General features: G+C 42.3%; 1 protein-coding gene across 1 annotated transcript in view; it reads left to right on the forward strand.

Moving 5' to 3' along the window:
* LOC112215362 (LIM zinc-binding domain-containing Nebulette-like) overlaps positions 1 to 16,240 on the forward strand; it is an 82,306-nt gene that overhangs the window by 1,747 nt on the left and 64,319 nt on the right. The window contains exon 2 of the mRNA XM_024374340.2: positions 135 to 229. Coding sequence (XP_024230108.1) covers positions 135 to 229 — 95 coding nt within the window. The remainder of the gene's footprint in view (positions 1 to 134; positions 230 to 16,240) is intronic.

Raw genomic sequence — 16,240 nt, forward strand, 5'->3', positions numbered from 1 at the left:
TTTGTAAATAAGAATTTGTTCTTAACTGACTTGCCTAGTTAAAATAAAAGCCATTATTCATTCACAATGATCAGATTTGAGCACAAGTGCAAGGTCAAACTGACTTGAAATATAATTTGTGTTTTCTTTTCCAGAATTGGCATAAAGGATGCTTCCACTGCGAGGTGTGTAAGATGACTCTGAACATGAAGAACTACAAAGGCTACGATAAGAAGCCCTACTGCAATGCGTGAGTGTTGTTGCTATAGCTAATTATTTGCTTTGGTTTCTGGGCTTGTCAGGGGTCTTAAATAGTTTTGTTGATTAAGTGGTAGATGTAGCATATGGACACATGGGAATTAATGGGCAATGCATGTATAGTGTAGGTGATTTGGAATCATGCTCTCGGAATGAGGTGGGCCTGCCTGACACTTTGTCGCCCTCAGATGCTGAGGGTGTCCTCTTGGTCTAATAGTTAAGGCGTTGGGTTGGTGAGCTTGAAACCCAGGTTCAATTCCCACCAGTTACACATGAACATAGAAAATGGAGGCGAGTCCAGATGAGAATATCCTAAAAAAGTCAGTGTTACAGTACAGGAGAGATAGTTCATGCATGTGAGAGAAAAGGCCCTGTCCTCGTCTCCAAAGCCTGGGTGATCTACCAGTAATCTCAGGCTTGTTACATCTGAAACACACACATGATGTGTCTGGTTTTCCCTGGCTCTTCTTTAGGGCAAAGCTCTCAGATGAGAAATAAAAGAGTAGGCTGGAGATTGGCCTGTTGCATAGAACAACATGGAAACTAGGTCCTTCTATCAGAGAGCACAACAAGTCTATTTCAGTCCCCCAGCATGAAAGGAGATGGAGAGCCAATGCTTCTGCCTAGTTTTCTGCTTTGTGTTTCTCTTTACCATTCAGAAAAACAGCCCCTGGCTTATAACAGGCTCTTGTAGCACACGATTCAAACACAGGGAGGGAGAGAGGGATGGAGGCAAGAAAGGGAGGGATAGATGGAGGGAGGGATAGATGGATGGTAGGGAGGGAAAGAGGGATGGATAGAGGGATGGATGGATGGATATACACACAATTACAGGAGTGCAATTACTGTTTCTTCTTTCTATATAAAGCACAGCCCATGTGCTTGGTTACCTATACCAAGCTCTTGTTCAGAACTGCAGGGTTACCTCTACCAAGCTCTTGTTCAGAACTGCAAGGTTACCTCTACCAAGCTGTGGTTCAGAACTGCAGGGTTACCTCTACCAAGCTGTGGTTCAGAACTGCAGGGTTACCTCTACCAAGCTGTGGTTCAGAACTGCAGGGTTACCTCTACCAAGCTGTGGTTCAGAACTGCAGGGTTACCTCTACCAAGCTGTGGTTCAGAACTGCAGGGTTACCTCTACCAAGCTGTGGTTCAGAACTGCAGGGTTACCTCTACCAAGCTGTGGTTCAGAACTGCAGGGTTACCTCTACCAAGCTGTGGTTCAGAACTGCAGGGTTACCTCTACCAAGTCTCAGTGGTTCAAGTTCAGAACTGCAGGGTTACCTCTACCAAGCTGTGGTTCAGAACTACAGGGTTACCTCTACCAAGCTGTGGTTCAGAACTGCAGGTTTACCTCTACCAAGCTGTGGTTCAGAACTGCAGGGTTACCTCTACCAAGCTGTGGTTCAGAACTGCAGGGTTACCTCTACCAAGGTCTTGTTCCAAACTGCAGGGAAGGGGAGTATGCACGCCCACTTAGCTGAACAAGTGTGGGTGAGATTAAGGGTCAGATTCTGGTGCTAGTGTGGAAGTGTGGATGTATAGTGCAGTTTGTTCAAGAAGAACACCTCCAGCATTTCAATAATAACATTTTAAAGTGAATTTAATCTGCTATCCTTGTGTTGTCATTGATAGGGTTGTGTGTAAAGGTGGTCCATACCACTCTTGCCAATGAGCAGATTCATTGTAGCCTTCATTTGAACAATATATACGGCATAGACAATATATATTTGCTGCATTAGAAATGCCCAAACTGTTTTTCATCAAAGTCTTGTTTTATGTCATTTCAACATATTTGTTTAGAGAAGTCCCCAAGAAAATACTGTGTTATAGAGCCATACAGGTGAGTGTACTGAAACACAGCCTCTAAGTCTGCAAACAGAACACACTTTGTCCTACCCTCCTCACACACCCAATAGCATTTACTTTATGGCTGCTTTGGGTGAAAATGACTCTGACTTTTAGGGCCATAAAGCTGTTTCTTCTCCCAGTGGGGGAGACTAATACTTTGTTTCACCCAAGCCCACCTATTTAATTATGATACCTCTCCATAGCCTCTAGAAGCCTTTAGTGTTCTGACTATATTCCCTACGTGACGTGGCCAATAGAAAGATCATAGCAACGGATGTTGAACTGTGCCTGAAAACAAACAAATGTTGTGTATGTCTGTGCATGACACACTTTGTCATGGTGATTAGTGTCAGTGAAATGAAGCTGTTACTCAATATGTTGGAGTGGTTCACTCTTTTAAGCATCACCCCCACGGTTTTCAAACCTTGGGTCAGTACCTTAAAGGTTCTTATAATAGCCAAGGTTCTTGGGACTCTCGCTCTCTTGCTCTCTCTCTCTTTCTCTTTTACTCACTCTTTCACTCTCTCTCAAACTTTTGGGAAAAAGTAATGCTACTTAGCCTTTGACGTCCAGGGTAAAGCTTCTCTTCAAGAGTCTCGGGACAGAATCTACTAAATTGCAAGAGTGGATGCTTTTCCCACTGGCTTCCTCTGTGTCTAGGTATTATAAGCCCTTGGTTTCTCTAGTATCTCCCTATATGCATGCATCTGTTTGTCCCGTTTTAGGTCATGATGGGCTGTAATAAACTCTCAAATCTTACAGGTTGTGCATTGCATTTACATTTTTGGCATATTTTAGTCTCATACTGAGTGACTAACAGTCAGTCCTGGGTTGGTATGAGACCCAGGAGTCACTCACTCCAGCGTTCACCTCCGCTTAAGCGTAGGTCAAGGAATACTGCGAGGTTAATTACATGTCAGGGGATGAGAAAATGTATCATCGGCCATTCATGGCTCTTTTAAATGAAGCTGTGTGACACTGAGTTCCCAGTTCATCATTCATATTTAAGCATCCACTCCTGCATAGCATTATTGCAGTGTAGAGGAAGGCTTATGTTCAGTCATGCCAATTCCATCTTTTAAATGCAAATTTCTCTATAAAATATTTATATTAAATTAACATCTCTTTTTAAGTTAGAATAATTAGATCATGTTATGTAATCTGACTTCTCAATAGAAAGTGGTGATGCAAAGATGAATCCCATTTCCGAGTCTGTCTGGTGTACTGTGCCTTATAGTTTTAAACCAAACCAAATATTGTATTTCCATAATATATTTTTTATTTAATGCCTACAGTACACCATAACTCTACCATATGAGCCAGTGATAATGTAATATCAATTGTATGAGAATGGTGATGATGACATTAGTGATTTTCAACTACTGCCATTGAGGGATATGACAAATGCCCCAAAAGTAGCATTTCAAATGTCATTGTTCACCACACATACAGGAGTTGACAATGCCATTTGTCATACAGACAAGAGATATGAGGGAAACTTATGTAACTCTCTGACTAATCTTTTAGGAGAGAACCCAGAACTGAAAAGCTGTGAAAAGGCAGAGATCTTTTTTAGAGAAGATACGCTCCAGAATGTTATGCATGAATAGTTGAACAAATGAAAGCAAAGCCATTAGTTATGTGTTGCATCAAAGTATGTGATTCTGACCCAATTAGGTATTTGATCAAATACAGCCAAGTTGCTCTTTATTTATTTGATATTATCCCCCCAATCTCTGTCAGAAAGCTTTCCTGCTGCACAACGGGTGCATCTCAATAGTCAAAAGAGTCATCCTCACCTCATCTCTTTTCCTCTACTTATTAAACTAACATGCTGCTAAATGGAATATATATTATTATTATTATTATATATTATAACATCAAAGAATGAGACAGGTGAAAGCAATTTCCAGGTCATTCCATTCTAGCATCCTCCATATTGCTATACAACTATCTTTTCAGATCAGCAAAGATGAAGGAAAGGAGACGAGGAGAGAAAGCCACTTAAGACAATTGAGAAACACCTGGGGACTAAAAGAAGTACCAGTGAAGTGGCTCACTTGATGGCTGAGCTCAATGATCAGAGAGTCTATATAATAGAGTGCTGTATCGTTCATTTGGATTACTGAGGCCTGAGCTCATTAAAGCAACACCTAACGCAAAACCATCCAACAGCCCAGAAAACATCAGAGACGCAGGCTCAGCGCTTTCCTATCTGTGTGAAATTTGAGAAAACAGGTGACAAGCGAGCCATTGAAAAGGAAGGCATAGGGGCTTTGCCGCAAGGGTTTGAAAATGAGTTTTTTTAATCTACATATGTATAATCTTAATTTGACCAGTTTCTCACAGCATGAAAATAATCCTGCAGTGTCAGGAAATGTGAATTATTTTGTGGATAATAATGGACATTTTTGTATTGTATTGTCACGCCCTGGTCTTAGTATTTTGTGTTTTCTATATTTATTTGGTCAGGCCAGGGTGTGACATGGGTTTATTTTGTGTTGTGTTTATGTATGGGGTTTTTTCGTAGGTTTTGGGATTGTGGCTTAGTGGGGTTTTCTAGCAGAATCTATGGCGGTTCTCAATCAGAGTCAGGTGATTCTCGTTGTCTCTGATTGGGAACCATATTTAGGTAGCCCGGGTTTCACTGTGTGTTTGTAGGTGATTGTTCCTGTCTCAGTGTGTTTGTTTTCACCAAATAGGCTGTATAGGTTTTCACGTTCCATTTCTTGTATTTGTCGTGTTTATTCATTCATTAAACATGTATCAAACTAACCATGCTGCATTTTGGTCCGACTCTCCTTCGACGGAAGAAAGCCGTAACATTGGTTGATTATATTTTTTGTTTGGGCAAATCAAGTCTGACATTTAAAAGTGGAAATTACAAATGGCATGTAGCCAAGTGGTTAGAGCGTTGGACTAGTAACCGGAAGGTTGCAAGATTGAATCCCTGAGCTGACAAGGTAAAAAAAAAAAATCTGTTTTTCTACCCCTGAACAAGGCAGTTAACCCACTGTTCCTAGGCCGTCATTGAAAATAAGAATTTGTTCTTAACTGACTTACCTAGTAAAATAAAATGAAAACATTTAGAAGCCGTTTTGAACCTTGAATACAGTACAAGGTTGCATTTCTTGCTGTGCAGGAAATTTCCTTCAACAGAGTGATCAAATTAAGATACTACAACTGTATGATTGGATTTAACATTGCAGCTTGTTTCTGATGGGAAAGATTAGTTCATTTAATGTTATGTTAATTTATTCTGCTGACCGCAGGTCTAAATGTCTAAGCTAATGTCTTAAGGGAGAAGGAACCAAATGTCAAACTTGCAGGTAAATCTTGCATTAATGGCAGTGAGAGTTGTTTTTATTTATGATATTTCTTCTTTTTTTTGTACCCTTTTTCTCCCCAACTTCATGGTATCCAATTGGTAGTTACAGTCTTGTCTCATTGCTGCAACTCCCGTATGGACTCGGGAGAGGTGAAGGTCGAGCTGTGCGTACTCTGAAACACAACCCAACCAAGCCGCACTGCTTCTTGACACAATGCCCACTTAACCCTGAAGCCAGCCGCACCAATGTGACGGAGGAAACTCTGTACACCTGGCCACCGTGCCAGCGTGCACTGTGCCCGGCCCGCCACAATGAGACACGGACATTCCTGCCAGCCAAACCCTCCCCTAACTCGGACAAAGCTGGGCTAATTGTGTGCCGCCCCATGGGTCTCCCGGTCGCGGCCGGCTGCAACAGAGCCTGGACTCAAACCCCAAATCTCTAGTGGCACAGTTAGCACTGCGATGCAGTGCCTTAGACCACTGCACCAATCGGGAGGCCCCGGCAGTAAGAGTTGTGTGTCAATGAATTAAGTAAGTGCAGATCTCACCCTCGCAAGGCTGCCGGTCCAGACGGCATCCCTAGCCGCGTCCTCAGAGCATGCCCAGACCAGCTGGCTGGTGTGTTCACGGACATATTCAATCAATCCTTATCCCAGTCTGCTGTGCCCACGTGTTTCAAGATGGCCACCATTGTTCCTATTCCCAAGATAGTCATTTAGTTCAGTTACCTAAGCTATCGCCCTGTAGATGTCACTTCTGTCATCATGAAGTGCTTTGAGAGACTAGTCAAGGACCATGTCACCTCCACCCTACCTGAACCCCTAGACCCACTCCAATTTTATTATCGCCCCAATAGGTCCACAGACCTATTGGGGAAATGCAACACAATCGCCATCACACTGCACACTGCACTATCCCATCTGGACAAGAGGAATAACTATGTAAGAATGCTGTTCATTGACTACAGCTCAGCATTTAATACCATAGTACCCTCCAAACTCGTAATTAAACTCGAGACCCTGGGTCTCGTTCCCGCCCTATGCAACTGGGTCCTGGACTTTCTGACGGGTCTCCCCCAGGTGGTGAGGGTAGGAAACAACATCTCCACCCCACTGATCCTCAACACTGGGACCCCACAAGGGTGTGTTTTCAGCCCTCTCCTGTACTCCCTGTTCACCCATGACTTTGTGGCCATGCACGCCTCCAACTCAATCATCGAGTTTGCAGACGACACTACAGTGGTAGGCTTGATTACCAACAACGACGAGACGGCCTACAGGGAGGAGGTGAGGGGAGGGTGGTGTCAGGAAAATAACCTCTCACTCAAAATCAACAAAACAAAGGAGATGATCGTGGACTTCAGGAAACAGCAGAGGGAGCATCCCCCCCATCCACATCGACGAGACAGTAGTGAAGAAGGTGGAAAGTTTTAAGTTCCTCGGCATACATATCACAGACAAACTGTAATGGTCCACCCACACAGACAGCGTGGTGAAGAAGGACAACCTCAGGAGGCTGAATAAATTTGGCTTGTCACCTAAAACACTCACAAACCCTTAAAGATGCACAATCGAGAGCATCCTGTCGGGCTGTATGACCGCCTGGTACAGCAACTGCTCCGCCCACAAGCTCAATGCTCTCCAGAGGGTTGTGCGTTCTGCACAACGCATCACCGGGGGGCAAACTAACTGCCCTCCAGGACACCCACAGCACCCAATGTCACAGGAAGGCCCAAAAAGATCATCAAGGACAACAAGCACTCGAGCCACTGCCTGTTCACCCCGCTATCATCCAGAAGGCAAGGTCAGTACAGGTGCATCAAAGCTCAGATCGAGAGACTGAAAAACAACTTCTATCTCAAGGCCATCAGACTGTTAAACAGCCATCACTAACATTGAGTGGCTGCTGCTAACATGCAGACTCAAATCTCTGGCCACTTAAATACCTTTTTTAAATCAATTTATTACATTTATCACTAGTCATTTTAAATAACGCCACAATAATGTCTACATATCCTACATTACTTATGTCAACAGTATATATTGTATTCTATACCATCTACTGTGTCTTGCCTATGCCACACTTGCCATCGCTCATCCATGTATTTATATGTACATATTCTTATTCATCCCTTTACATTTGTGTGTGTAAGGTAGTGTAATGAACACGATGGGAGACAGAGAGCTGGTTTCAAGACAGGGCGCAGCAGATGTTTATTGTAAAGGATCACAGGAGGAGGCAGGTAGCTGGGTCCAGGGGCAGGCAGAAGGTCATACACAGGGGGTCCAAAAAGGCAACAGTAGAGGCAGGGAAAAGGCTAGTAACGTCATCCGGGAGGCAATAGGTTGATAACAGGAAATCTGATAAAGTACAGGCAGGAAATAGGCAAAAGGCGGCGTTAGTTTTTGCCTGCATCACTATCATACACAGGAGGAATAAATTGCGGGGAAACCAGAGCTCCGAATAGAAGTGTGTCACAAAACAAACAATTCCTCACAATGATGGGGTGCAAAGAACTGAACTAAATAGTGTGTGATAATGACATACAGGTGTGTGAACAGGTGATCAGAATTACGTTACAGGTAGTCGTTCTGAATGTGTTAGATTACTTGTTAGATATTACTGCACTGTCGGAACTAGAAGCACAAGCATTTCGCTACACTCGCATTAACATCTGCTAACCATGTGTATGTGACCAATACAATTTGATTTGATTTGAAGATTTGGCCCAGAATGTCCAAGATAATGTCATGTCACCACCCTTACTGGCTGCTCCAGTAGGCCTAGTAGTGTCATTTAGAATAAGCCTCTCGGCTAAGCCTATATGAATAGCGAACGTCCTTCTCTGTTGCTTTCAAAGGGGAACACTGGCAAACATGTACAGAATCTGGAATGTTAAATCCCATCATATAGAAAGTATATATCATATTTTTTTGTTGAATATTAATTTATTCAAATCAACAGTCTCAGTTAACAGTATTAGCTAAGGTGCCTTTAATGATGATGATGATGATGCAATCTTAACAATGAATAGCAAACCCAGTATCACAGATTATTGTGAAATATACACAAATTGCTTATTAGAAATTTGTGACAGGCACACAAAAATATATTTTATTGTGTGCAGTACACAATTTTGTATACAGTGAATTTCAATCACAGATGAAGACCAACTCAATAAAATACCAATTTAATTTGACCCTTTTTAAAATAGATTTCTTAAATAATTTCCATCAGTGTAAGTGCTAAGAACCCTATTTAGAACCCCCCTTTCTCTCTCTCTCTCTCTGCAACTGCTGAGGTTGTGATGTGCTGTAAGGGAAAGGATGTACTCAGCAGGCACCAAGGGCAAGATGGATTATTCGGTGAAAGTCTTCATTTTAACCTCTTATCTCAGAGTAAATCATCCCAAAACAGCTTTTAATCACCTTGGCAGCTGTGTAGATAATAATAGGTCTCTCTGGCTCCCCAAAGCTTTTCTGTAAAGTAATGACATTCAACTGTTTTTATCCTTTTGGGTACGTTACTGTACCTGGTTAGCCTCGAGAAGAGAGCCTGTCTATGCACCACAGGTTCTCATTTTATCTGTGGGAATACATGGTTTTTGAAATGGCCATAAATCTACTCTATAGATGGAGTAGGGATATTGAAGGGGAAGTGCATACCCTGATGAAGGCTCTTTAGCAAACAACACGGTCAAATAGAAACTCACATCAAGAAGAAATTAGTGCATGCAACTTTCTTATTCAGTTGTATAAGTGGAGGTCCTGAGATGTCTGTTTTGGGGGTCATCGCCGGGATGAGATGCTGTTGTAGAACATATGGACCAGCACAGAGTAGCTATAGCTCCAGAGTAGACCTGTCCTGTCAGGGGGAATACAGCCCAGCTTCAACAGCTCCGTTGTGGGGGAAAGGACACAGAGGCCATGGATTCACCCTTTGGGGGGGGGGCACGTTTGCTGGCTATAAGCCTGATGGGATATAATACATGTTTATATGTAATGTACAGTCTACAGTGTGGCTGAGGCATAGTCCTCCCTTAGTCCATTCTATCTACTATGTACCCTATACAGTACCAGACAATGTAGGGTTTTATCACAATAGTGTTTTTTGAGCATTAGCCTGCATTCCTGCTTGGTGAAATACCCCTCAGGCAGTATAACATTCAGGAGGATTACTGTCTGTAGTGTCCACGTTTTTGTGTTGAGGTTAGTTACACGGCTGCCAGTTTAAAACCTTTTACAGCAGTGGGCTAAATCAGGGTCATGGTAGTCATAAACAAATCTACGTTCAAACAAAAGTATGCACCTCACACACATGGTTATGGGATCAAAAAAGAAGACCTGTACCATGTCAGATATAGAGTTGAGATTTGAGTTTGCACCTCAATGTTACTCTTCATATACATCACAGAAGAAAAACTGTTTGACATAGAAACACCGGATTTTTGGCGGGTTAAAAAATCAACCATATTAGAATTATAAATAGTAATAATATTATTTGTGACAAACATGAAAAATATGATTTGTATTCCACCCATGAGGCAACTAGGTCATGTGATGGCAGGAAAGGGCTACAAGTCCTTGTCGATAGCTGATGAGAGGAAAGACGATGCTCTGGTCTTTCTATGCTTTTTGCAGCAACCAGCATAACGACACTTGGAGCTGACCCCATGTTTATTCCGCTTGGCTGAGCATCACACAACTGACGAGAGGGGTTCACTTGTAAGAGGAGTAGAAAGAGAGCATCTTGAACGGGCCGGAGTAAACCACACGTCCTTGGGAGGTTCTATTTCAGCCGCTGGAAGCATACAGAGGGTGACTGGTCAGGATGGATGTGAAAATCATATTCCATACATGCGATAACAGCATTAAGATCGTAATAAGCTGTTTCAGCGTGCACAGTCACAGAACAGCCAAGAGAGGGAGAGCACAGATTTTGCCTGTTAGTGATTCAATTCATTCAGCATTGCTTAACAAGGTATGGATGATGGTTTTGGTGTACATGCATTTATTTGTGTGTGTGTGTGTTCAAAAATGAACATTAAGAGGGATGGCTGTCTGTCGCTTCCTCTGTTATCTCCCAGCAGGCCAAGGGAACAGGAAGTTGGAACCCCCACCCCTAGACATCAAAGCAACCATTGTTTCTCTTTCACACAGGAAAACAAAACAAAACATCCAAGAATAGGACCAACCTAGTGCTGCTGCAGACTGGGAGGGTCACCCACAGACAGCATGATAATGCCACAGTAACATTTAAACAATGTCCTCCACATCGGTCATCACAATCCGGCAGCCTCAGAGCATTGTAAATCTCTGCCGTTTCACCGGAAGGACAAAGAAACTTTCAATGTGAACAGGATGTCTCCGAGTGTGTTATTGGAAACATTGTTTGGAAATACATGGGGGTTATATTTAGGCCTGACGCGCATGTGAGAACCAAATGTTTCAGTCATGTAAACCAAGCGGTTTCTGTCTTACCAGGGGGGATGCAAAGACCCATTTAGCCTTTTCTCATTTACTCAGTGTTGATTTGATTTATTTATTTACCAGGGATTATGAGTGCAAGCATTGAAGTCTAAATGTATAACATTATCCGATTGAAGCGGTGCATTTTGTGCAATTAGCTGAAACACCCCTCCAGTGCCAATTATCAACCAGAGTAATGAACCTGTAGATTATGATGACGCACAGTTTTTACATGTTGGAGATGAGAAATACACTGAGTACAGAAAACATTAAGAACACCCGTATGTATCAAGAATGATCCACCACCCAAAGGACATCCAGCCAACTTGACACAACTGTGGGAAGCATTGGAGTCCATGTGGGCCAGCATCCCAGTGGAAACTTTTGGACACCTTGTAGAGTCCATGCCCTGATGAATTGAGGCTGTTCTAAGGGGAAGGGGGAGATGCAAACCCAAGGTGTTGGGTTTTGGGCAGAGGTAGACGGGTTGCCCAATTTGGTTTATATCGAGTAGCAGGCTTATTCATGACTGCAGCTTGGCACTACTGCCCTCACACACACAAGAGTTGAGCAATGAGTCAGCCCTAATAGATGAATGACCTCGAGACAGAGGAAAAGACAGACACTAGGAGAGAGTGACTCTGGAGTGAGCAGCACCCAGTCAACAGCAGCCCACATTGATCCAAACTCCTCTAATTAGACTCCCCCCCCACACACACACACACACACACACCTGCGTCTAGGTTTCATTCTTGTCAACCCTATCCAGCTTTTGTGCAGGTTAAGATTAGGAGGCTCATTTGGACAGTAAAATAAAATGGACTATTTTGAATGTGAAGGGAATGGCTTTCTGATACTCTCCTGGCTGGCAGCCATGTTTTTCTGCCCTGCTGAGAGGAGCAAATATTGTATTGTGTGTGGAGAGGTACAAGAGAGACTTAGAACCCCCCCACGTAATCCACTCCACCCCTAACCTGCCCAATAAACTTGCTTCTAAAATAGTCCCTTTCAGGATACACTCTAATTCTCAGGGTTGAAAGAGACATGAGCGTGTGTGTGTGCGTGTGTGTGTGTGCCGTTGCTACGGAGACCACTTTCATCCCGATCATTCTTCACTTAGTGTTCATTTGAGAAGTATACTTCTACAACGGCAATCAACAATCAATTGTACTGTATGCCTCTTGATACAAATTCACATCTGGACCATTGATTGGGTTGGTAAGTGACCCTGATAATAAGCTCTCTTTGAGGACCTTTTTACTTCCATTGTCAGGATTATCAATCAATCGTTATTTGTGACTGTTCTCCTTAAGGTCTGATGATCCATTTTGAATGTCCAGCTCTGGTTTGCAGATGTATTGCAGAGTCCAATATTGAACACTAAGCATCATACAACCTGGCTTCTAAACACCATAAATAAGACCCTGGGAATAATTACATTTTAATGCCTTGTTGACTTCCACATCTGCCCTTGTGGATAAGCAATATAATGCAGGCTGCAGCACTCAGAATAATACTGTGTGTGTGTCAATTTCTGATAGAGGACATGCTACTTAGTGCATATTTGTATGGTTCTATAGTAAGCAATATGTCTGTGCTTAAGCCAGCATGAAATGTGTGTGCCCTTGTGCGTCAATTGAACTGACTAGCTGTTTCCTGGGGTGGTTAAGAAACTCTCCCACGGTAAAGGGCAGCAAGCCAAGTCATCGTATCTTTCCATACTCTGCAACCATCCCATTTCTCTGAATCTGTCCTGAGCCAACACAGTATGCATTAGACATTATTTGACAAGGTCAGTTGATTGAGAACAGTTATTTTCTCTTTTTAAAGAACAACCTATGATTTTGTTATTGAAAGACCGCTATTAGATACTGTAGCGTTTCCCAAACTTCCCCAGTAAACCCTGTTGTTACACTTGTTTGATCTAGGACTAGGTCATCAAGCCCTGAATGATTTGAATCAGGTGTCCTAGGACTGAAATATATCAAATACGGGAAATTACGGAGCTTTGGTTTGGTGTACTTTCCTCTATTGGACAAGCTTGGTAAACCTGTCCCTCGACATAACACTCCCCCCAATGTACAGAGTTCAATTTAGAGATTCACTGAGTTAGAGCTAGGGCTGTTGCGGTGACGCCATTACCGCCACACCGGCGGTCACGAGTCATGAAGGCAGTCAAATTCCATGTGACCGTTTAGTCACCATAATTAGGCTTCTCCAAGCTCTGATTCTGCTGATGGTCATTAGTAGCCAACAAAGCCTTCTAACTGCCTGGTACTCAGCACTCTATTGTTCCTCTACTCACTCTGACATCAATACAAATGTAATCAAAAATTGAATCAACATTTCTATAGGCTATGCAAATGTGTGAGAACTGACTGATGGCCTCTATTAAAAAGAGGAGGATCCCATCAGCTTTCTATAGGCTAGGCCTAGTATATTTATTTCTCAACTTTCCTAATATTAAGCACATTGCTTATATTTACAATAGCCTACCTGGCTGGCATGAACATGAACCACGGGGAAAGCATCCTCCATTCGCTATTTAAGTGCATAGATGGTATGTATTTTTTTCCTGCTGGCCCTGTTTTGATACAGGTGCATGATAATGGTCCATTCAAAATCAAAACAAATGTCACATATATGTATTATTTAGTATATGTAAAGACCAGATTAAATCAAGAATAGTCTGATGAGTGAAAATATTAGCCTATCACTTGTGAATTATATATTATCACTTGTGAATGATGCCCAGCATTAGAAACTATGCCTTTTTTGCGACTTGTTCTAATCATAGTCACACACCTCATGTAGCCTAGCCTATAGGCCTATATGTTTTAATAAGGTTTGTATCACAACTAAAGTGGCCAAATAACTTTAAGCTTTACAAGGGGTGTAGAGCCTGACCAAATAGGCTCTTTAACAGCTACCCCAAGCCATAAGACTGCTGAACAATTAATCAAATAGCCACTGGACTATTTACATTGCCCCCCCCCCTTCCATTTGTACACTGCTGCTACTCGCTGTTTATTATCACCCCTACCTACATGCACAAATGACCTCAACTAACCTGTACCACCGCACACTGACTCGGTACTGGTACCCCCTGTATATAGCCTCATTATTTATTTATATTTTTTATTTAACCTTTATTGAACTAGGCAAATCAGCTAAGAACAAAATCTTATTTTCAATGACAGCAGGTTAACTGCCTTGTTCAGGGGCAGAACAACCAATTTTTACCTTGTCAGCTTGGGGATTCGATCTAGCAACCTTTCGGTTACTGGCCTAACGCTCAAACTTATTAGGCTACCTGCAGTTAGTGTTATGCTATTGTGTTACTTCTTATTATATTTTACTTCAATATTTTCTTAACTCTTCTTGAACTGCACTGTTGGTTAAGGGCTTGTAAGTAAGCGTTTCACAGTAAGGTCTACCTACACTTGTTGTATTCGCCGGCATGTGACAAATAAAGTTGAATTTGTTTTTTTTAAGGTGCATTATGGCAACAAAGGGAATGGCTCCATGAAATTCGAGGCATTATCAAGTGCTTGTCAAATTGTGAATGAGAGACTGATGAAGTGTGTACAGCCTGCGCAAAAAAAATGAAGCAGAGCTCATGACTTTCAAATGACTTTTTTCAAATCATCATTAGAGTCTCATCATGCAACCTAACAATGTATTACACATCAAAACATATAGCCCAACGGTTGTAGAACAAATAAGTTACATTAATAACTCTAAATTAAGCATATAGGAGAACCTGTTTCCCTGTTAACCACACTACACAGAAGATTTGCATGTGTGCACTCCCTCAAATCATTTGGAGAAAATATCCTTTCTATTTTATTCAGCTTTGTTCAATTGTATTCTTCATACTATAAAATAATACAAAATAATGCCACGGAATTATAAGCAAATATTTTCTGCTATTGAACTAGTGTAGCCCACAGCCATTTGGCATAGCCACATCTGAACCTAACATAAGGACAACTCAGAGTAACAGAGTATGCTATTATTTTCTTCTGAAATAGACTACATTTTCTTCATATCATGCTTGTTTAGAACTGTCTAAAGTAAATAATGGATTTATTGTGAAGGTGTAGGTTATATTACATGGATTTATTAGACTTTTTAAAATGGCTTGTAAGCTATGTCTGGAAGCCAGGAGTTGCTAAATGTGGTTATGTTAATTAACGGTCAATTACGATGAGACCGACAGTTATTTGCTTGACAATCACCAGCTGATGACATTTTGTGACCGCCACAGCCCTAGTTGAAGCATCCCAAAACAAGGAGCAAATGTTCAATTCCTACTATGATATTTTGTATAGTGAGCATGCAGTTGATGTTGAAATCCACACCTTGCTCCCGAGACAGCAGCTATGCTGGGAGGTTTAACTACAAGTCTGGTTGGAACGTGTGGTTGGAACTGGGCACACACTGGCTGAATCAATGTTGTTTCCACGTCATTTCAATGAAATTATGTGGAATAGACGTTGAATTGACGTCTGTGCCCAGTGGGTGCTGAAGTAAAAACAGTGTTACCATTGTGAGTGGATGTGCTTTGTGCTTGTATGTTGCTGTCCGTAAATCCAGTTTGTTCCCTCAACAGAGGTGATTTGTGCTCAGCTGCAATCCAGACTATTTTGTTGTGCCAACATGTATTTCTTTGTCTCCATTCTGCTCCAATAAAGCAATATTACCACCAGATGGGGAGAAAACAGACATTGTCAGAACCTCAAAGTAGATGAAAACGAGGGACTTCACATTTCAGGAGGCTTTTTAGTGTTCTTTTAATGGTGTAGTCCAGGGATAAACAGCTTATTGTAGGCCTACTTCTCATTTTTATTCTGGCTGAGGAAGAGGTACCTTGGCTGCTGAATGAGTGTATGACATCCCACAGAGTGGGCCTTTGTTTCAGGGGATTGGGTTGCACCGCCCGAACAAAGTGTCCAGAGTTGCCAATGGAGACTGGGGCCACTGAAGTGTAACTCTAGGCCTGGAGAGGGGGAGGTAGGGACAGAGCCCACTCTCTCACACACACACACACTGCCCCTCTCTCCTCTCCCCAGGGCTTTTAGCTAAACTAGCCCAAGAGACGGTAACCAAAGCCCCACATGAAACCTTTCTCTGAGCCTCTGCTCCTGTGACAGAGAGAGAATGCTTGTTTTGAAGGTACTCTAGCTACAAGTTCGGTTTTCCGGAAGAGTTCCACTTGGGCCAAGTTGTTTACTGTGGTTTACCTGTCTTTCTTGCCATCTTCTAGATGCCCCGTGGCAGGGCTATTCAACTCCAGGTCTGAGGGGCCAAACCTTTCTTGTCAGGGACTTATTCAGACCTGGGACACCAA

The sequence above is a fragment of the Oncorhynchus tshawytscha genome, linkage group LG16, assembly GCF_018296145.1.
Source record: "Oncorhynchus tshawytscha isolate Ot180627B linkage group LG16, Otsh_v2.0, whole genome shotgun sequence".
Taxonomy (NCBI): Eukaryota; Metazoa; Chordata; class Actinopteri; order Salmoniformes; family Salmonidae; genus Oncorhynchus; species Oncorhynchus tshawytscha.